General features: G+C 41.7%; 1 protein-coding gene across 1 annotated transcript in view; it reads right to left on the bottom strand.

Moving 5' to 3' along the window:
• Fmn2 (formin 2) overlaps window positions 1-3,758 on the bottom strand; it is a 170,115-nt gene extending 166,357 nt beyond the window's left edge. The window contains exon 1 of the mRNA XM_013015633.1: window positions 2,180-3,758. Coding sequence (XP_012871087.1) covers window positions 2,180-3,758 — 1,579 coding nt within the window. The remainder of the gene's footprint in view (window positions 1-2,179) is intronic.
• Between the last annotated feature and the right edge of the window lie 13,030 nt (window positions 3,759-16,788).

Below are 16,788 nucleotides of genomic sequence, written 5' to 3' on the forward strand. Positions count from 1 at the left end.
GTGGTGCTGTGGCTCAAGTGGTAGAGCGCTAGCCTTGAGCTGAAGAGCTGAGGGACAGTGCCCAGGCCCAGAGTTCAGGCCCCACGACCGGACCCAAAAATAAAAATAAAAAAATAAAAAAAAAACATAATCTGTGTGGTAGTTTTAAATTCCTATAAATGTTCCTTTAAACTAACTCTATAAAATAAGGAATAGTTGGTTCAAAGCCAGCCCAGGCAGGGAAGTCTCTAAGACTCATCTCCAATTAACCGCAAGAAAACCAGAAGTGTCACTGTGGCTGAAGTGGTAGAGTGCTCACCTTGAGCTGAAGAGCTCAGGGACAGTGCCCAGGCCCAAAGTTCAAGCCCCACAACTGGAATAAATAAATAAATAAAAAGATAAAAATAAGGAATAGTAAAGAAAGAGTAAAAAAAATGGCCTAAATAGTGGATAGAAACTACTTTCAAGGGGCTGGGAAGGTGGCTCAGTGGTAGAGCACTTGCCTTGCATGCATGAGGCCCTGGGTTCGATTCCCCAGCACCACATAAGCAAAAAGAAGAAAGCCGGAAGTGGCCCTGTGGCTCAAGTGGTAGAGCACTAGCTTTGAGCTGAAGAACTGAGGGACAGCATGCAGGCCCAGTGTTCAGGCCCCACGACCGGACCCCCCCCCAAAAAAAAAAGAAACTACTTTCAAGATTCTAAAAAGATAAACAATAAAAGTTGCCACCACAACATTAACAGCCACTCTAAGAAATAGCTTTCCTCTTTATTGGCACTGGGGTTTGAACTCAGGGTCTCTTACTTGGGCACTATGTCAGAAAATTCATCACAGCAATTTATATGGTGAATGTTTTCTTAGATATGTGGGTAGATAGATAGCAAGGTAGTGGCTTAGTAGCTAAGTCAAGTTGGCTGGTCAAGTTTTTATGATGTAGCTTTGGCTAAGTATAAAGTAAGGATAAATTCAAGTATAGCAAGTTCAACTTCTTAAGTAGCCCAGGCTGGCCTCCACCTCTTCTTCCTGCCTCTGGCTCAAAGTCCTAGGATAATGGGCAAGTGTCACTCGTCTGTCACATCTAGTTAACTTTGTTGTTAAAATAAAAACATGACTTTAAAAGCTGCATTTGAATTTTAATTATTCAAATATTTATCACAAACCTATCAGCACTGACATGTTTGTATTTCTTCTTGTTCATTAAATTCTTACACTACATTTCATTCAATCATCAGCAGTAGATTTTTAGTGAATGGGAAATGACGCTGTGCACGAACTCTTACAGTGAAGACCTATCTGAAAGGATAAACTCACTATACTACTCCACAATTTCACAATAAACCACCCTTCAGCTGTACTTTGTACCTACAGACATCTCCGAGGAACAGAGCCATCAACTGGAAGTGCTTTGGCTTCTCACCTTCCCTACTTCCGCATGATAGCCTGTTCTCATTGGCTCGAGAAGCCAAACGAAAATGTCCCTAATATCCTATCATATATTCATTTTCTAGAAGCACATATCAGATTTGTTTGCATTAGCAAACAGGAGTGATTACTTAGCTTCACAAAATACTCATATCTAAACTGATGACACTACATATATGCTTGGTATATATAGATATATACATGTATATTTCACAGATGCGTGATATACATATACATGTCACATATATATGTGGCAGAAATATATGCGATATATATGTGCATATGCTCCTCTACTCATATACATCTATCTAGACAGATAGATAGCTGTATGCATATTGAAGAGGACAGATATCACCTGTATAATATTCTGAAATACATAATCTGTGCCTCCAACACCAACGCTTGAGAAGGATCATGAGCGATTTTCTTCTTTTAAAGCTCGCAGGAAGAGCTAGGCAAACAAGTAACAGGGCGCAAAAGGAGTTCATCTCCTTAGGAGAACCGTGAAACATTAGAGAGCAAATATTTCGGGAAATGAGTAGAACAGCCCTTTCCCGAGATGACTTCGAACAAACGCAACGAAATCGTTCCCTTTATCACTCAATTTCAACTAAAAGAAAAAGAACAATTCACCAGAGACCCAGGCATTGCATTGTGGGGGGCTGGGCGGCCCGGCGGCCAAGCCGAGGCCTGGGAGAGCGCGGGCAGGGCGGGTGGCAGGGGAAGGCCCTGATTGGCAGGCGACCTGCCGCCGGGAGGAGCGCGGATAGGCGCGCTCACCTGTGAACACGTTTTGGAAGCCATCCGCCGTCGCTGGCGTCCCAGTCGCCGTGGCCGTCCGAGCTGGGGACCCGCCACCGCTGGGATCCGTTGTCGCCCCGCGCCCCAGCAGGTGCGCGGAGCCTCCGGCCCCAGGCGCGCGGGCGCCCAGCTCGTCCGTCCAGTCTGCGGAGCGGCTGAGTCCCCCGGCCAGGCCGCCGTCCACCCGGTGCTTCTTAGCCGGGGCTGCCACAGAGGCCAAGCCAGCCCTGGAGCCTCGGCTCAGGGAGGACTCCAGGCGCCTCTTGATCCTGGGGCTCTGGCTGGGGGACTGGGAGGGGGAGTGGTTGGGAGAGCTGAGCTGCCGGGTGGTGGTCTTGATGTAGCAGGGGTTGATGAGCGGGTAGGGCTTGAAGCAGCGCGGGCTGGGCGCGGGGCTACTGGGCAGGGAGGCGGCTGCGGGGAGAGCGGGCCCTGGAGTGCGCTCCTCCGGCTCTTCTTCCAGTCTCTGCGGGGCCTCGGCCACCTCTGGACCCCACTCCTCTCCGGGAGAGCCTCGGGGAGCATCCTCAAAAGCATCCTCCTCGCCCTCCTCGTCTGTGTCCCCAGCCCCGGGTACGAGGGCTCCGGCTGCCTCCTCGCCAGCCCCAGCCTCGGGAAACGCGAAGGCAGCGGACGAGGGGGAGTCGGCGGCGGCCGACTGGGCGGTGGAGAAGCTGAGCGCTTCGGAGGCGAAGCGGTCTCGCGGGGAGGCCGGGGACTCGCGCGCCGCGGGGGGCTCGCTGGCCTGGCTCTCGGGCAAGGCGGAGAGCGCGGACAAGGTCTGATCGGCGGCGTCCCCGCGGCCCGGGGCCTCCCCAACAACTCCGCCGCTGGGTCCCAGCAGGAACCCATCCAGGCCCAGGAAGGCGGCAGTGGGGGGCGCTGCGGGCTCCTCCGAGTCTTGGAGCAGCAGCTGCTGGTGGTGCTGCTGTTGGTGCTGCAGGCGGATTGCCTGCTGGATGTCGGAAAGCAAATCCTCCTGCTCCGTAGCCGAATGGAAGCTATAGATGTCCGTGTCCGAGCCAGAACTGGTCCTTTGTCCATCCTGAGCCCCTGCCGCAGTTTCCAAATCCTCTGCGACCGCCTGGACCCCTTCCCTAGCCTGGGCCGGCCTAGGGCTACCTAGACGGGTCACCTCAAAAGGGTCCACACACTCTGTATCCGACAGGCCCGTCTCCTCGGCCGAGAGGCTGAGGTCCGGAGTCTTAGTAACCAGGGACTGAGCGCTGTCCAGCTCCCCGATCTGCAGGGCCTGAGAATCCAGCACATCTTCGCGGGAGTCGCTGGCCCCTTTCCCCTTGGAAAGGTTCTTCCTTATCCGCAGGTTGGAAAACACCGAGGCTCTGGAATCCGACTTGCTCTTCTTCTTGCCCGGCTCCCCGCCGCCGCCCCCTCCCCCCTTGCCGTGCTTGCCCAGCGCCTTCTTGCTCCCGCTCCCCTTCTTTGTGGTTTCCGCATCCCTGGGCCGCGCAGCATCCTCGGCGCCGCCGCCGCCGCCGCCGCCTTCGTGGGAAGCATCACCTGCGCTCCTCTTCAGCTTCCCATCCTGATTTCCCATGTTGCAATCCCGCTGCTGCGCCCGCTGCTCCTAAGGTACTCAGGCCATCGTGGCCCCGGCCAGGACCAGGGCAGCCTCGGGGACAAGTCCGGCAGCTGGGCCAGCCGAGGGAAGGGGAGGCCGAAGAGCACCCAGCTGGTCCGGTTCACATCTGCTGCTGCCGCCGCTTTGCATAATGTGCGCCGGTTCTCGCGGCTGCCGTCCTTGCGGCGGTGGCTGCGGCCCTGGCCGGCGGGCTCGATCATGCTCAGTGCAGCGCGCACTCCCCGCCAATGGCTGCACAGGACGCAGCCGAGGCCTGGCTCCCCGCCCATTGCCGCCGCCCCCTCGGGGCCCCCTAGGCTCCTCCCTAAACCTGGCGCGCAAAATGCTCCCTGGGTTTCTGAGACCGACTTCTTTGCCCACCCCCCCACCTCCCCTCCAATAGTGTCCTTGCTGGGTGGTGCAGCCTGGCCTTGAACTGACCCGCGATCCCTCCCTCTGCTCAGCCTCCCAAACGCGGGGATTACAGATATGCACCACCATGCCTGGCCATTTATCTCCATCAAGCCAACAAGGATGCATTATCCTCTCCCTAAGCACTGGTGGGTTGTAACTTTAAAGCTGCAATCAGAAAAAATAAATAAAAAATGAATCCAACGTAATGAAGCAAAGCAGATCCCAATAGCAAGTTAGAGATGCCATGACATCACAGCCAATTGCACCTTTCCCTCTATCTGCCACATCATAATTCTACCATGAAATACTTGTTGCATGAGTGGATTGTTCTGCTTCTTGAATAACTGATCATCTTGAACACTAACGTGCTTGTGTATGTGGGCTAACAAAGGTTACGACATACCGTTTTGCATTCTTTTCACATAGACCTTGTTTCTTCAGCACCAGATGCCAACTGTCTCTTCCAAAGTGGGTTTATCAAACATTTTTTGGACAGAAATAGGAGAGGTAGAAGAAGCTGAAAATACTAAGATTAGAGTTGATTAAAATGCTAATCTCCAAAATTGGATGTGCTTACCATATAAATTAAACAGCATTTGTATTTTAAAAGGGTGCATATACTATAACTCCCAGGAGGTCAAACTCATCAATATTAAACATGTCACTATTGTGATCGCCTATAAAAAGGAAAAAAGAAAGGAAACATCCTTGGCACAAACACAGGCAATTAGATGTTATGCTATAAACCACCACTTTCCCAAGCAAATCCTTCCATGCATGCTTTGTCCTGGACCAAGGCTTCTGGCCTGGATGTTAGCTGCCTACAGTTTAAAAAATATTTTTAAACAACATTGCTACTGAAAGAAAGTCCCAAGCTCCAAACTAAGTCTAGAGTAGCATTAATCAGCAAATGTTATGCTTGTTTAAATTAGAAGTTCATTGTCAACGACTCTGAAAGTATGCAATAGTTTTCCAAAATATATCTTTAAACTCAGAGAAGAGGTAATTATATGATGTCATTTTAAATGCAGCAAGCAAATGTGTAGTCTTCCTTTGCATACCAGGAACCAACATTTTAATCCTTTCTCTTGAAAGGTTTAAAATAAAAAGTTGGTCTTGTAGTCTACAGGTCTTTGATAGAAAAGATACTTAGCAATTACTAGGCGTTTCAAACTATGATCTTCAAAATAAATGTAACGTCAGGGGGAATAAACAGCTGTCCTTACATGGCCCTCAAGTAAATAGTTTGCGGAAATCAACTTTAATAACTTTGCCAGGGTAATATTCCGGTCTCCAAGGGATTCCTGAGTGCTTGAAAAGCCTTTGTTTCTACCTCTTTCAAAAGACTGTTCTCTTCTATTTTTTAGAATCCAGGCTCCCCGGAGGCCCCAATTTGCCTGTGGATATTGAAATTTTTCTGCTACTTTGAATGTTGAGGTACTTTGAATCCTGATTTTTGCTCTGTCGTTAACAGAGCACCTTTGATTATGAACTATTTGTTTACTTACTATTTTCCTCTGTGATACATTCAAGAATTTAGCAGGAACAAATGAATGGAGAGGGAAGGGATAGAAAAGAAGAGAGAGAAAGGAAGAGAGAGAAAGGACAGCTGGGTTTTTTTTCTCACCCTTTGAATGGGAAACAATAGGTAGCAGTTGGGCTGCAGGTTCAAGTTGATAAAGCACTATTTCGTGGGAAACTTCACTTCAAATTCACCAGCGTGAGTAGGAAATGTAGGTAGGTCCAATACTAATTAATACATAAGCTCAGTTCAGAGAGGTGAAGGAAATTTTCCAAGTTTGCATAGGGGCAGACCAAATATATGAGGAAAAATGTAAGCCCCAATTCTTTATAACAAACAATATCATACTGTTTTCTCTTTAAGGGACTGGTAAAGATATCATAAAAGCAAGCTGAAAAAGTTTGTTTAGAGAATTCTTTTGTACTCAACAGGTAATTAGTAATATTAAAGTTACTTGGGACATAGGTCCTCAAACGTATATCTATTTGAATAATAAAGAAGTATCAGTGATGTATATAACTTTGTGGTAGAGCCCCTATCTGAATTTGATCCTCAGCACCAAATAAATAAATGGATAGGAAAAAAATGAAAAGTAGATAAAAATAGTTCAAAATTAGTAAAAAAAAAAAAGGGGGGGTTGATGAACTGGAAAGAAAAGAAAAAAAGGGGAGAAGGAAAAAGTATCATATCTGTTATTGTAAAAATACATTAAACAAGTAATTAGGAATCCTTCCAACCACATATTAGATCTCAGAAGAAAAAAGGCCAAGTATGACCAACTCACACAGCTCAAATATGTATAATATTGTAGTTATTGGCAAAAAGAACTCTATTAGCATCCCAAAGAGGTCACACAGATTGCACACAAAATAAAGTGCAGCCCTACTCATTTTCCAGCTAAGGAAATATATAGGGGTTTATAGAATGTAGTAAAACAAGGCCCCCAGGGCTCAAGTAATTCTATCTATCTGGGAGCTGGTGAGTAGTTGTTCTTCTATTGAGATTACCATGTTTGCTGTTGGAGGCCTGCCTGTGAAGAAAAGTGCTCTAGATTTCAACTCCAAACCCGCAAAAAGCAAGCCTTAATGCATGGCTCATGTAGTAGAACACTAGTCAAGCAAGCAGACCCAGGATATTGAGTACAAACTCTGATATACTAGAAAAATAATTGATTAAAAAATTAATGAATGAAGGTTTTTACATCAGTAATAAAGCATGTAGTTAATATGCATAAAGCATATTGGTTTGGTCTCTAGTACCTCAAAATAAATAATTAGGTAGGAGGTGGTAGTGCATGCCTACTACCTGAAACACAGAAATAGAAAAACAGATTCTGAAAATACCTCAGGGCAAAAAGCACACAACGCTACCCGAAAAATAAACTAAACCAAAACAATAGAGAAATGGAAATTAGAATAGTGTTGGAAAAGGCTGAAGTAGTAATTATCTTGCTTAGCAAGTGCAAAGCCTTGATTTCAAACCCCAGTACCACAAAAAACTCAAGAAACAAGACAGATAATAGATAAATAGACAGATTGATAGATCAATAGATAGAAGATAGTAAAAGTGGGTTGATAAACTTTAAATAAGTATTGGACTCTAGTTCATAATATACATGTTGCATAGTTGTGCTAAGTATACTAATCTTGTTACTCTAGAATGCATCAAAAACTAAAATGGGACAGACATGTGGTATAACAAATAAGATAATATTAATTATTTAATCTACATAGTAGAAATATACATAGTAGATATCTGGTGTGCACTACAATATTCTCTCAAATATTTTGTATGATTAAAGTTTTTTTATTAAAATGTTGAAGAAAGCACACTTCAAGAATGTGTGAAATTTTAAGCTGTTTTGAATTAGAATCATGCAAATAGATGAATACTAAATGATAGATGGTGGTATGTATACTTCAATGACAGAGCACTTGTCTAACAGGTGAGCCCTTGATTTTGATTTCCTGTACCACAGAAAAAATACAGTGTAGTGAAATGTTTTTTTAAATCAGTTTATTGAGGGTTTTCCAATGTGTCCTTTTGCGTAGCCTTGATGCAATGTTATGGATCTCTAATAGAACAATTAGATTGCTTTATATGATATTATTCATCTCATTCTTTTCTCCAGGAAATGCATGATCTTCCATTTTAAAGACAAATTTTCTGCCTATCAATTAGTAAGCTATTGTCCCCATCTCAATCTACCTCTTAGTCTTGACTTCTTCTAAATCATGGTCCCTGATCCCACAGCCTGGAGGACACCCTAACTCCTGTCACATTATCATTCTTGAATTTAACTCCCCTTCATTCATGTATATATATATATATATATATATATATATACACACACACGCATACATATATACATTTGCATATACATATACTGGTTTTTCTTCAATAAAATCCCCACAATCATTCCAGGTGCCCCCCCCCAAAAAAAACCATTGTTGCCTCCTTCCTCTCCTCCAGTCCAAACAATTCACCAGTCTCAGACTTCTCTATTCTTCCTCCTTAATGTCTCTCAAATTCACACATGCCTCCCACCCCTACTGTCAATTCTCATACCCCCCTTCTCCCCCAACTTCCCACTCCCATCTGTTCCCTCCCATTATTGTCCATGCTTTTCAACTGCAGGGATGACTTTGCACCCCAGGGGATATATGGCATTGTCTGGAGACATTTCTGGTTGTCAGAATGGAGGTGCTGCTGTTAACATAATACAAAGAGCACGCCTCCTGCTCACATGACCAAGAGTGATCCAGCCCAATAGCTCATTAATGTTTGTGAGTGAGACACCTGCTGTACTACCAAGCCAGTTAATACAGTGTACTGCTGAGGGCTGGGGATCTAGCTTCTTGGTATAGTACCTGCCTGGTGGACACAGTGCTCTGGATTTGTTCTCCAGAACACAAAAGAAAAGAATTGAGAGATGACAACTCTATCTCCCAATTCATCAAACTAAATCAGAATCTTGACAGCAGAGATTAACATGACAAATAAGACTTCATTGTTTCTACAGTGCTAAATATCTTAAGAGAGGACTTAACGTTTCGCTATGATCTCTGAAAAATCTATCAGATGTAAAATCTATAGAATTATTCCGAATCTTTACATATGTTGACATTTTTAGTTTTTTCCCTCTTTCCTTCTTTCTTTCTTTCTTCCTTCTTTCCTTCCTTTTTTTTGGTGCCACTAGGATTTGAACTCTTGGCTTGCATGCTAAACAAGTGATCTAATACTGTAGCCATCTTCCTCCGGTGAACACTGGCTCTATCCTGGAGTGATGCATCCAGGGTTTTATTCCTGCAATCCTCAATGGCATGTGGGTAGTTAATAATGAGGCAGGATGGATAACACTGAGTTTCATAGGAACATCAAAAAGGAAAAACAAATTTAGGAACAATACTTGCTGGAATAGTAAGTTTAAATTCTTTAAGGAAACACATGCATATATTCCTTCCTTTACACACCCTCCCCTTTAGGTATTAAATGAGTTATAATTCCCTTAGATGAATAATATGGTCCAAGAATGAAATGTGCCTAGTTCAGTACCAAGGAGTGCTCACAGAGATCACAAGAAACAGACACCCAAATCACAAGATCTTTTGATTATAAAGTCAATTGGGCTCAGTGCTCCCCGCTTAGATGATAGCATCAAAATATGCACTACATATTACACTATAATCTTAGTTACTTGTGAGGAGGGTGGCAATTAGAAGCCAATTTTAACATAAGTTATCAAGACCTTCTCTCAAAAGCAAATCAGGAATCCCAGATATGAGGCAACTGAAGGTAGAAGGATCAAGGCCAACTTGAACAAAATCTCAGGATCCAATTAGGAAAAACAAACTAAAAAGGAAAAAGGACTAGCTCTACCAATGGAAGAGCACTGGCCTTGCAAATATGGAGGAAGAGGAAGAGGGAAGAAGGAGAAGAGGGAGGGGAAGGGGTGGGCTTGACAGTTGCAGGTGACCTCATATCTAGGTACATGCTTAAAATGACTTGCTAGCTTAGGTTAGCCTGTATAACTTCTGGAAGAGGACCATCTATTGAGACTTTAGCTTCTATTCTGCATCTCAGAACATATTTCTCTTTCTGCTTTTCTTTGTTTTATACTTTACTACTACCCCTTTGCCAACCTTGAGAGTCTTGTCATGGATCTCTCTGACATTGACATTCTTTTTGTCATTCAATTCAGGAACTGTGAATTAGGTGGATAATTGAGGTGCTGACTCCAGTATTCTCTTATTCGGGATACTGCTGACCCCTCACCCCCACCCTGCAACCTTCTCCAGTGGCAATAATAAATCACAGGATTCTCCCACTTTTCATATCCAGCTGTTTATCAGGTCTTTGGATTTTCTGGGTTTTTGTCAGCAGCTGGTTTTGAGGAAGAATGGGGTAGTGCAGCTCAACCTGTTTATTACAATATTGTATAGAACAACCTGTGGTGAAGTGGTTAACACCTGAATCAATTGCTACACGTACTGTTTAGTTACAGCTTTGTTTTCTAACTTGTAGGATTGGGTATTCATCATAGAAGCCAGAAAATGTGACCTCTAAACAACTTCCAAGGGATTTAATTTAAATTCAATTTGGGTAATGATTCTAATTTGGAGCAAAGCAACAGTTAACATTTTTTTTTGCACTTTTATCTCTTGACAAAGTTTAGCTCGTGACTCCTTTTTAAGAGAATAGTTCTTTTTCTTTTCTTTTATTAATCCCATGGATTGTGGTCTCCATGACAAAGATAATTTCCAACTTATTTATAAAGCTCTTCTCACTTTCAGGGTGACTTCAGAAGCAAAGGATGTCTTATGGCCACTGTGAATAGAGCTGAGTAATCCAACCGTGGGAATAATTTCCTTGAGGGAGAATTTAATCACCTCTCTTGTAGTCTTAGTTTTATCTTTACCCAGTGTAGAAAAGTGTCCACAAATACTAATCAAACTAAAAATCATGTGTAATTTTAAGCATTTTACTGAATTCTATGCTTCTGTCTTCAAAAGATCATATTTCCCATATATTTCACTCCCTTCTAAGATGGGTTATACTCAGTTTGGGGGGTTATTTTAGCACACAAATGGCATCCTTGGGTAATGCTGTTTCAAGCTGTTTCTTACCCAAGCTGTTTCTTGAAAGTGTAATCTTTTCAAGAGAGACTCTATTAAACCTTACATCCCTGCCATAATACGGCCATTTGTGTAGGTGTTTTCAAATGCACCAGTGCTTCCCCGGAGTGCAATCCTCCCATTATTAAACTTCCATGATGAGCAAGGGTCCATTAGTCAAGTGACATTCTCAGGCTTATTACTCATCCCAGTCTATGTAATGAGGTTTGGATCTACACAAATCCAACTAGAAGCGAGAAGCCTGACCGACAACTGACAACTCTTCAATTGTCTTTAGCCAGGTTTAAGTCAATATTTGGCCTTTGGTTAGGGCATCATAGCTATTTGGTCTGCGAAGGTAACTGCCTCTTGCAGGCCCCTATTTCCATTGGATATCTTAGGTTTCTTGAAGTTAGCAATCTTTTTTTTTTTTCCCTTTCAGACAAGCCTATGTACACATGCTCATAAAGGCCTTTTTGGAATCTATACCTATATCTACATCATCTGTCCGTCTATCTATCTAATTTACCTTGAAACTGTTGCAAAGCCTTAAAAATAAAAAGCAAAAATGAGATACTATTTGTTCTACAGTATAGTAACTCCTGTTTTTAATTTAAAAGACCATGCTCTTCCACCATCATATATTGACCTACCACAGGTCCAAAAGTAATACAGCCAACCCACTATGGACTGAAAACTTCATAAATATGTCAAATTAAATTTTTCTTTCTTTCTATATCTCTCCCTCCCCTTTCCTTCCTTCCTCCCTTCTTTACTTCCTTCCTTACTTCCCTCCCTCTCTCCTTCCTCCCTCCCTTCCTTCTTCCTTCTTTCCTTCCTCCCTTCTTCCCTCCTTTCCTTTCTTCCTTCTTTCCTTTCTTCCTTCTTTTTTCCTTCCTTCTTTTTGTGCTAGCTCTGGCCTTACACTCTTGCTCAATTTGATTGCATATGGCTGATTCTTTGTCACTTGAGTCAGGCCTTTAGCCTGACATTTAACAGGTTAAAGTATTGTAGACTTTTCTGCCCAGGATGGGCTTGATTCATGATCTTCTTATCAAAGCTTCCTGGATATCTAGGACTACAAGTGTAAGCTACCAGTGCTCAGCTAAATTTTTGCTCATTTAAAGTTGATTCCTTCAAGGATTTTATGATAATAATGGAAAAGTATTACCTTGTCCACAAAAACCCTCTATAAATGCTACCTTCCAATAAGGCCAGACTTTTCTTATACCTAAATGATAATTTCATCCAACACAGAGTCTGAAAAGTGGGCTAAGAAAGACTGAGCTTTGAGCTACTGTACCAAGGACTTCTTACCAAAAATGCAATCTGAACCTTGCTTTGTTTCTACATGGAAGGCATGCTTATTCAAATATTCCATATATATTAAAGAGAAGACATAAATCTATCAGAGTCTTCCTAACTCTGGTTATATTCAGGAGCTTCCTAAGAATACATTTTCTGATCTAGTAGAATCCCCCAGTATTTCAGTAAATGAATAAACAAAATTAAAAATATTTACCATGGAATACTTTTAATAAACAAAACAAGTAGTGATATTGCCACAACATGTATAAACCTCAGTGGCATAAGCTACTGGAAAGTAACTAGAAAAAAAATCACGATCTTCCATAAATCCATTTGTATGAAATGCTCAAAAAGGCAAATTTATGGAATCACAAACAGACCTGTGTTTGAATGGACTTGCAGTAAGAAAGAGGAGGTATCTGTAAATGAGCAGGAGGGCAGGTGAAGGCTGGGAGTGTATTTCACTGCTAGAACTCTTGTCTAGCATGTGTAAAGACATGGGTTACTTGTTTATAAATAATACTTCCATAAAATAATTTGAATGCAACTTCAAAAGTAATAGGTCAGATAGGCCTCTGATTAGAGGCCTCATCCCTGTAATACTAGTTCCTCAAAAGACTAAGATCTGGTTTGAAGCTGGCCTGGGCAGAAAAGTCCATGAAACTCTAATCTCCAATACACACTTTAAAAAAAAAATTCATCAATGACACTGTGGCTCAAGTGGTAGAGTGGTAATCTTGAACAAAAGAAGCTCAGGGATAATACCCAGGCCCTTAGTTCAAGCCCCAGGACCAGGATCTCCCTCCCCCACCCCCAAAAGGCATAATTTTTACTTTGGGGGCTGGGAAGGTGGTTTAGTGGTAGAGTACTTGCCTAGCATGCATGAGGCCCTGGGTTTGGCTCCATAGTACCACATAAATTAAAAAACAACTATAACAATTTTCACTTTGGTTCTCAGTTTAGAAAAGTGATCTCCCGATGAGAAATCATGGACACCACTTGATCTGCAACTTTGCCCTGCATGTGCAAATTCAACTTGCCTCTTGAATTCATAAAGAAACTCAAATTAAGATCCAGAAATTAATAGGAAAACATCTCATCAAAACTGTGGTTGCTCAGGAATGAGCCTGTCTGTCTAGACATACTAAATAAGTATAGTCCCTCCAATCAGAAACTAATATTTTCTTGATAGGCACATTATGAGTTATGTATTCTCAGACACCTTAAGCTTTAATGTTTATTTATTTTGTGGTTCTGGGGCTCAGATTTAGGGCTTTACACATGCTAGCAAGTACCCTACCTATTGGCCCTATGCCCAATTTTATTTTCACAAGAGATGAGCTAAAGGAAAAAAAAACTATTTTTCAAAATTGCTAAATTGCAAAATGAACCAAAGATATATTAACTGCCAGTGGGAATTACAGAAACAATCATCCTTTCCGTTCCCAGAAAGGAAACTTGTCCCCTCACCCCCATTGGTAGGATATGAACCCAGGACCTTATACACACTAAGCAAGAACTCTATCACTGAGTTCTACTCCTTGTAGGAGAACTTTTCTTAAGTATTTGCTTTCCTTCTTTGTTGGTCTGGAAAAAAATGGTAAAGTGAAAGCCTGAACTTAAACCCAAGTTTTAGCATACTGAAAATTCATAATTGCAATCAATATGCCTACAGGAAAGCAATATGAGCAACATCTTTTTTTCTGAGAATCTCTCAATAAAAGACTTTTGTCCTCTGTTTATATGAGTAAATTTTGCAAATGAGCAAGGGCTGAAAGTTAAACTTGCACCCTTTATTAGCATAATCCATTCAACATGGACATTCATCATTTTAAGAACTGTATTAGCTTTCTAACAATACTGTATAAATGGCCACAACTTAGCGGCTTAGAGCACAACAAACTTTAGCTTACACATCTAGAAGCAAGAAGTGTTTATCTCAAGCATTGTCTGTACGGCATTCCTTCTAGGGGTTCTAAAGGGGGTTTTGTTTTCTTGTCCTGTTCAGCTTCAGAATGCTGTCTACTTTCCTTGTGGCCCCTTTCTCATATTGCTCTGAATTTTGTTTCATTTTTCCTATCTTTTATCTCTACTCTGCCTTCTTTCATGTAAAAGGACAGATTACACGGGGCCCACTTGGCTCTGTGTAAAATCAGGCACTAAACGGTCCATCAAATTGAAATAGTAAGTGGACAAAACAAGGATTGACTGAGAATGAGTCATACTAAGTGATCAGAACTATAACAAATATGTCTGGCAATCAATTTAGAGAAGAAGTAAAGTAGAGGTTTGAGGTTTTAGGAAAGTCATTTCCCAATTTATCACTAAGGATGGTAACTAACTCTGACATCAGTTGAATGAGAGCATTTTCCAAAATCCAATTGTCCGTTTGACATTTCATCTAGGTTGAATTAAAAATATCCCAAATCAAACATGCCCCAAATAATCCACTATCTGTGCTTTACTATGAGCCTGATTTTGTGTTCTGACACATTTTGTTATAGAATTATCTATTATTGTTTTATTGTGTCTCTAATTCCTAACATATCTTGAAACTGCTCTCTCCCTCCTCTCCTCCCTGCCTGGCCACTGTCACAGTCATGGCCACGCTCAAACCTTGAGCTTTTCTCTACAGAACCTCTCACTCATCTACCATGAGGCATACACAGCTGCATGTGACACCAGAAGCAGAAGAAAGATTGTAACAGGTAAATCTTACTGTTGAATTTTTTCTATAAGAAAGAAGTTACTCTCTATCATATGCTTTGATTTTAGGCCCTTGAGGATCTGGCTGCAGATCTTCAGTCTTCATTCTAGAGTTGCACACACATGTTTGTGTTCTTAGCATTTCACTGTAGCATCCATTTTCCATTGGGAAATCTATGTCTATTCCTGCATAGTATCTAGAGTACAATGTATGATTAACCACTGAAATATTATTTTGACAATGTACATGATCTCTGCTAGTAAAATAGAATGGATCTAGGACAATTATCAGAAATGCTTGCAGAGGGCTGGCACTGTGTCTTAGTGGTAGAGTGCTTGCCTAGCATGCATGAAGCCCTGGGTTCAACTCCTTAGTACCACATAAACAGAAAAAAGCCAGAAGTGGTGTTGTGGCTCAAGTGGGAGAGTGCTAGTCTTGAGTAAAAAGAAGCTCAGGGACAGTGCCCAAGCCCTGAGTTTAAGCCCCAGGACTGGCAGGAAAAAAAAGAAAAGAAAGAAAAAGAAAGGAAAAACAGGAAAAAAGAAATACTTGCAGAAAGCCTCTGATGCTGTGGTAAAGTAGATGGATAAGAGGAAAGCTCAATTTTACTCTGGAAGAACATGCAACTGCAGTCAAATCTGCCCCTGTGGGTCCAACATGTGCCCCATGATGATTCATGAATCTCTGTGTGAGCCTATCCTGAACAATATTATACTGTTTATTTTAAATTATGTGAGCAATGAATTCCTTTCTGTGTAATAAGTTTCAATTAGCTCTTGTATAATTGAGTAAAGACTCATTTTACTTATGAAAGACTAGATATTGTTAATGATGTTAGTTCTTTCTATCTAGGTTTGTAAATTCAACATAACCCTAATAAAAATCCTAGCAGGCTATTTTGTAGCTACTGAAAAACTAATTCTAAAATTTACATGAGAAGGCAAAAATCGGAACCAGGGAACTGAACGCTGTGGAGGAATGAAGTTGGTGGACGGACACTACTAAATGGTATGACTTACAACAAAACAACAGTAATTGAGACAATGTGGTATTGGTACAGAATAGACAGATAGGGCTGGGAATAAACTTCTCTGGTAGAATAATTGCCTGCAGTACTCAAGGCCTTGAGTTTGAATTGAGCAAAGTATAGATGATAGATGAAAAATAAACATAGATAGATAGATAGACAGATGCTGGGATTGGTAGACAGGCAAGATAGATAGATAGATAGATAGATAGATAGATAGATAGATAGATAGACAGACAGACAGACAGACAGACAGACAGACAGACAGACAGACAGACAGACGAGAAACAGAAAGAAAACCCAAAACATATTTTTCTTTTTAAAATTTGTGGTTCGGAGAGCAACTCCAGAGTTGTGTTTTTTCTATTGAATTATATCACCAGTTCCAAGAATATGTTTACTGTAAGTTACAATCAATAACTGCTAGACATCACTGGCTTATGCCTGTACTTTTATCTACTTAGGAGGCTGAGGCTCTGAGGATTGAGGGTTTTATTTGTACAATTTTTACTGTAAAAATGAAGGGTTACAGTTACATGAGCAAGGTAATGAGTACATTTCCTATTGAGCATTGTTTTAAAGTGAGCCTAGACAGGAAAGTCCATGAGACTCTAATCTCTAAGTGACTACCACAAAACCAGGAGTGGAGCTGTGGCTTAACTGGAGAGCACTAGCTTTGAGTAAAAAAAAAAAAAACAAAAACAAAAACAAACAAACAAAAAAAAGATTTCAGGAACAACACCCAGGTCCTGAGTTCAAGCCCTAGGACTGGCAGAAAAATATTCATAACTATCCCTTGTACATTACACATCAGTACTATCAAGTTAACTTTCTTCTATAAGGTTTCTATTTAATGAGTAGTTATTATTCTCACATTCATTGAGTTATTTAAGCAATGATTATGGTTCCTACTA

Source organism: Dipodomys ordii, unplaced genomic scaffold (genome assembly GCF_000151885.1).
Source record: "Dipodomys ordii isolate 6190 unplaced genomic scaffold, Dord_2.0 Scaffold27, whole genome shotgun sequence".
NCBI lineage: Eukaryota > Metazoa > Chordata > Mammalia > Rodentia > Heteromyidae > Dipodomys > Dipodomys ordii.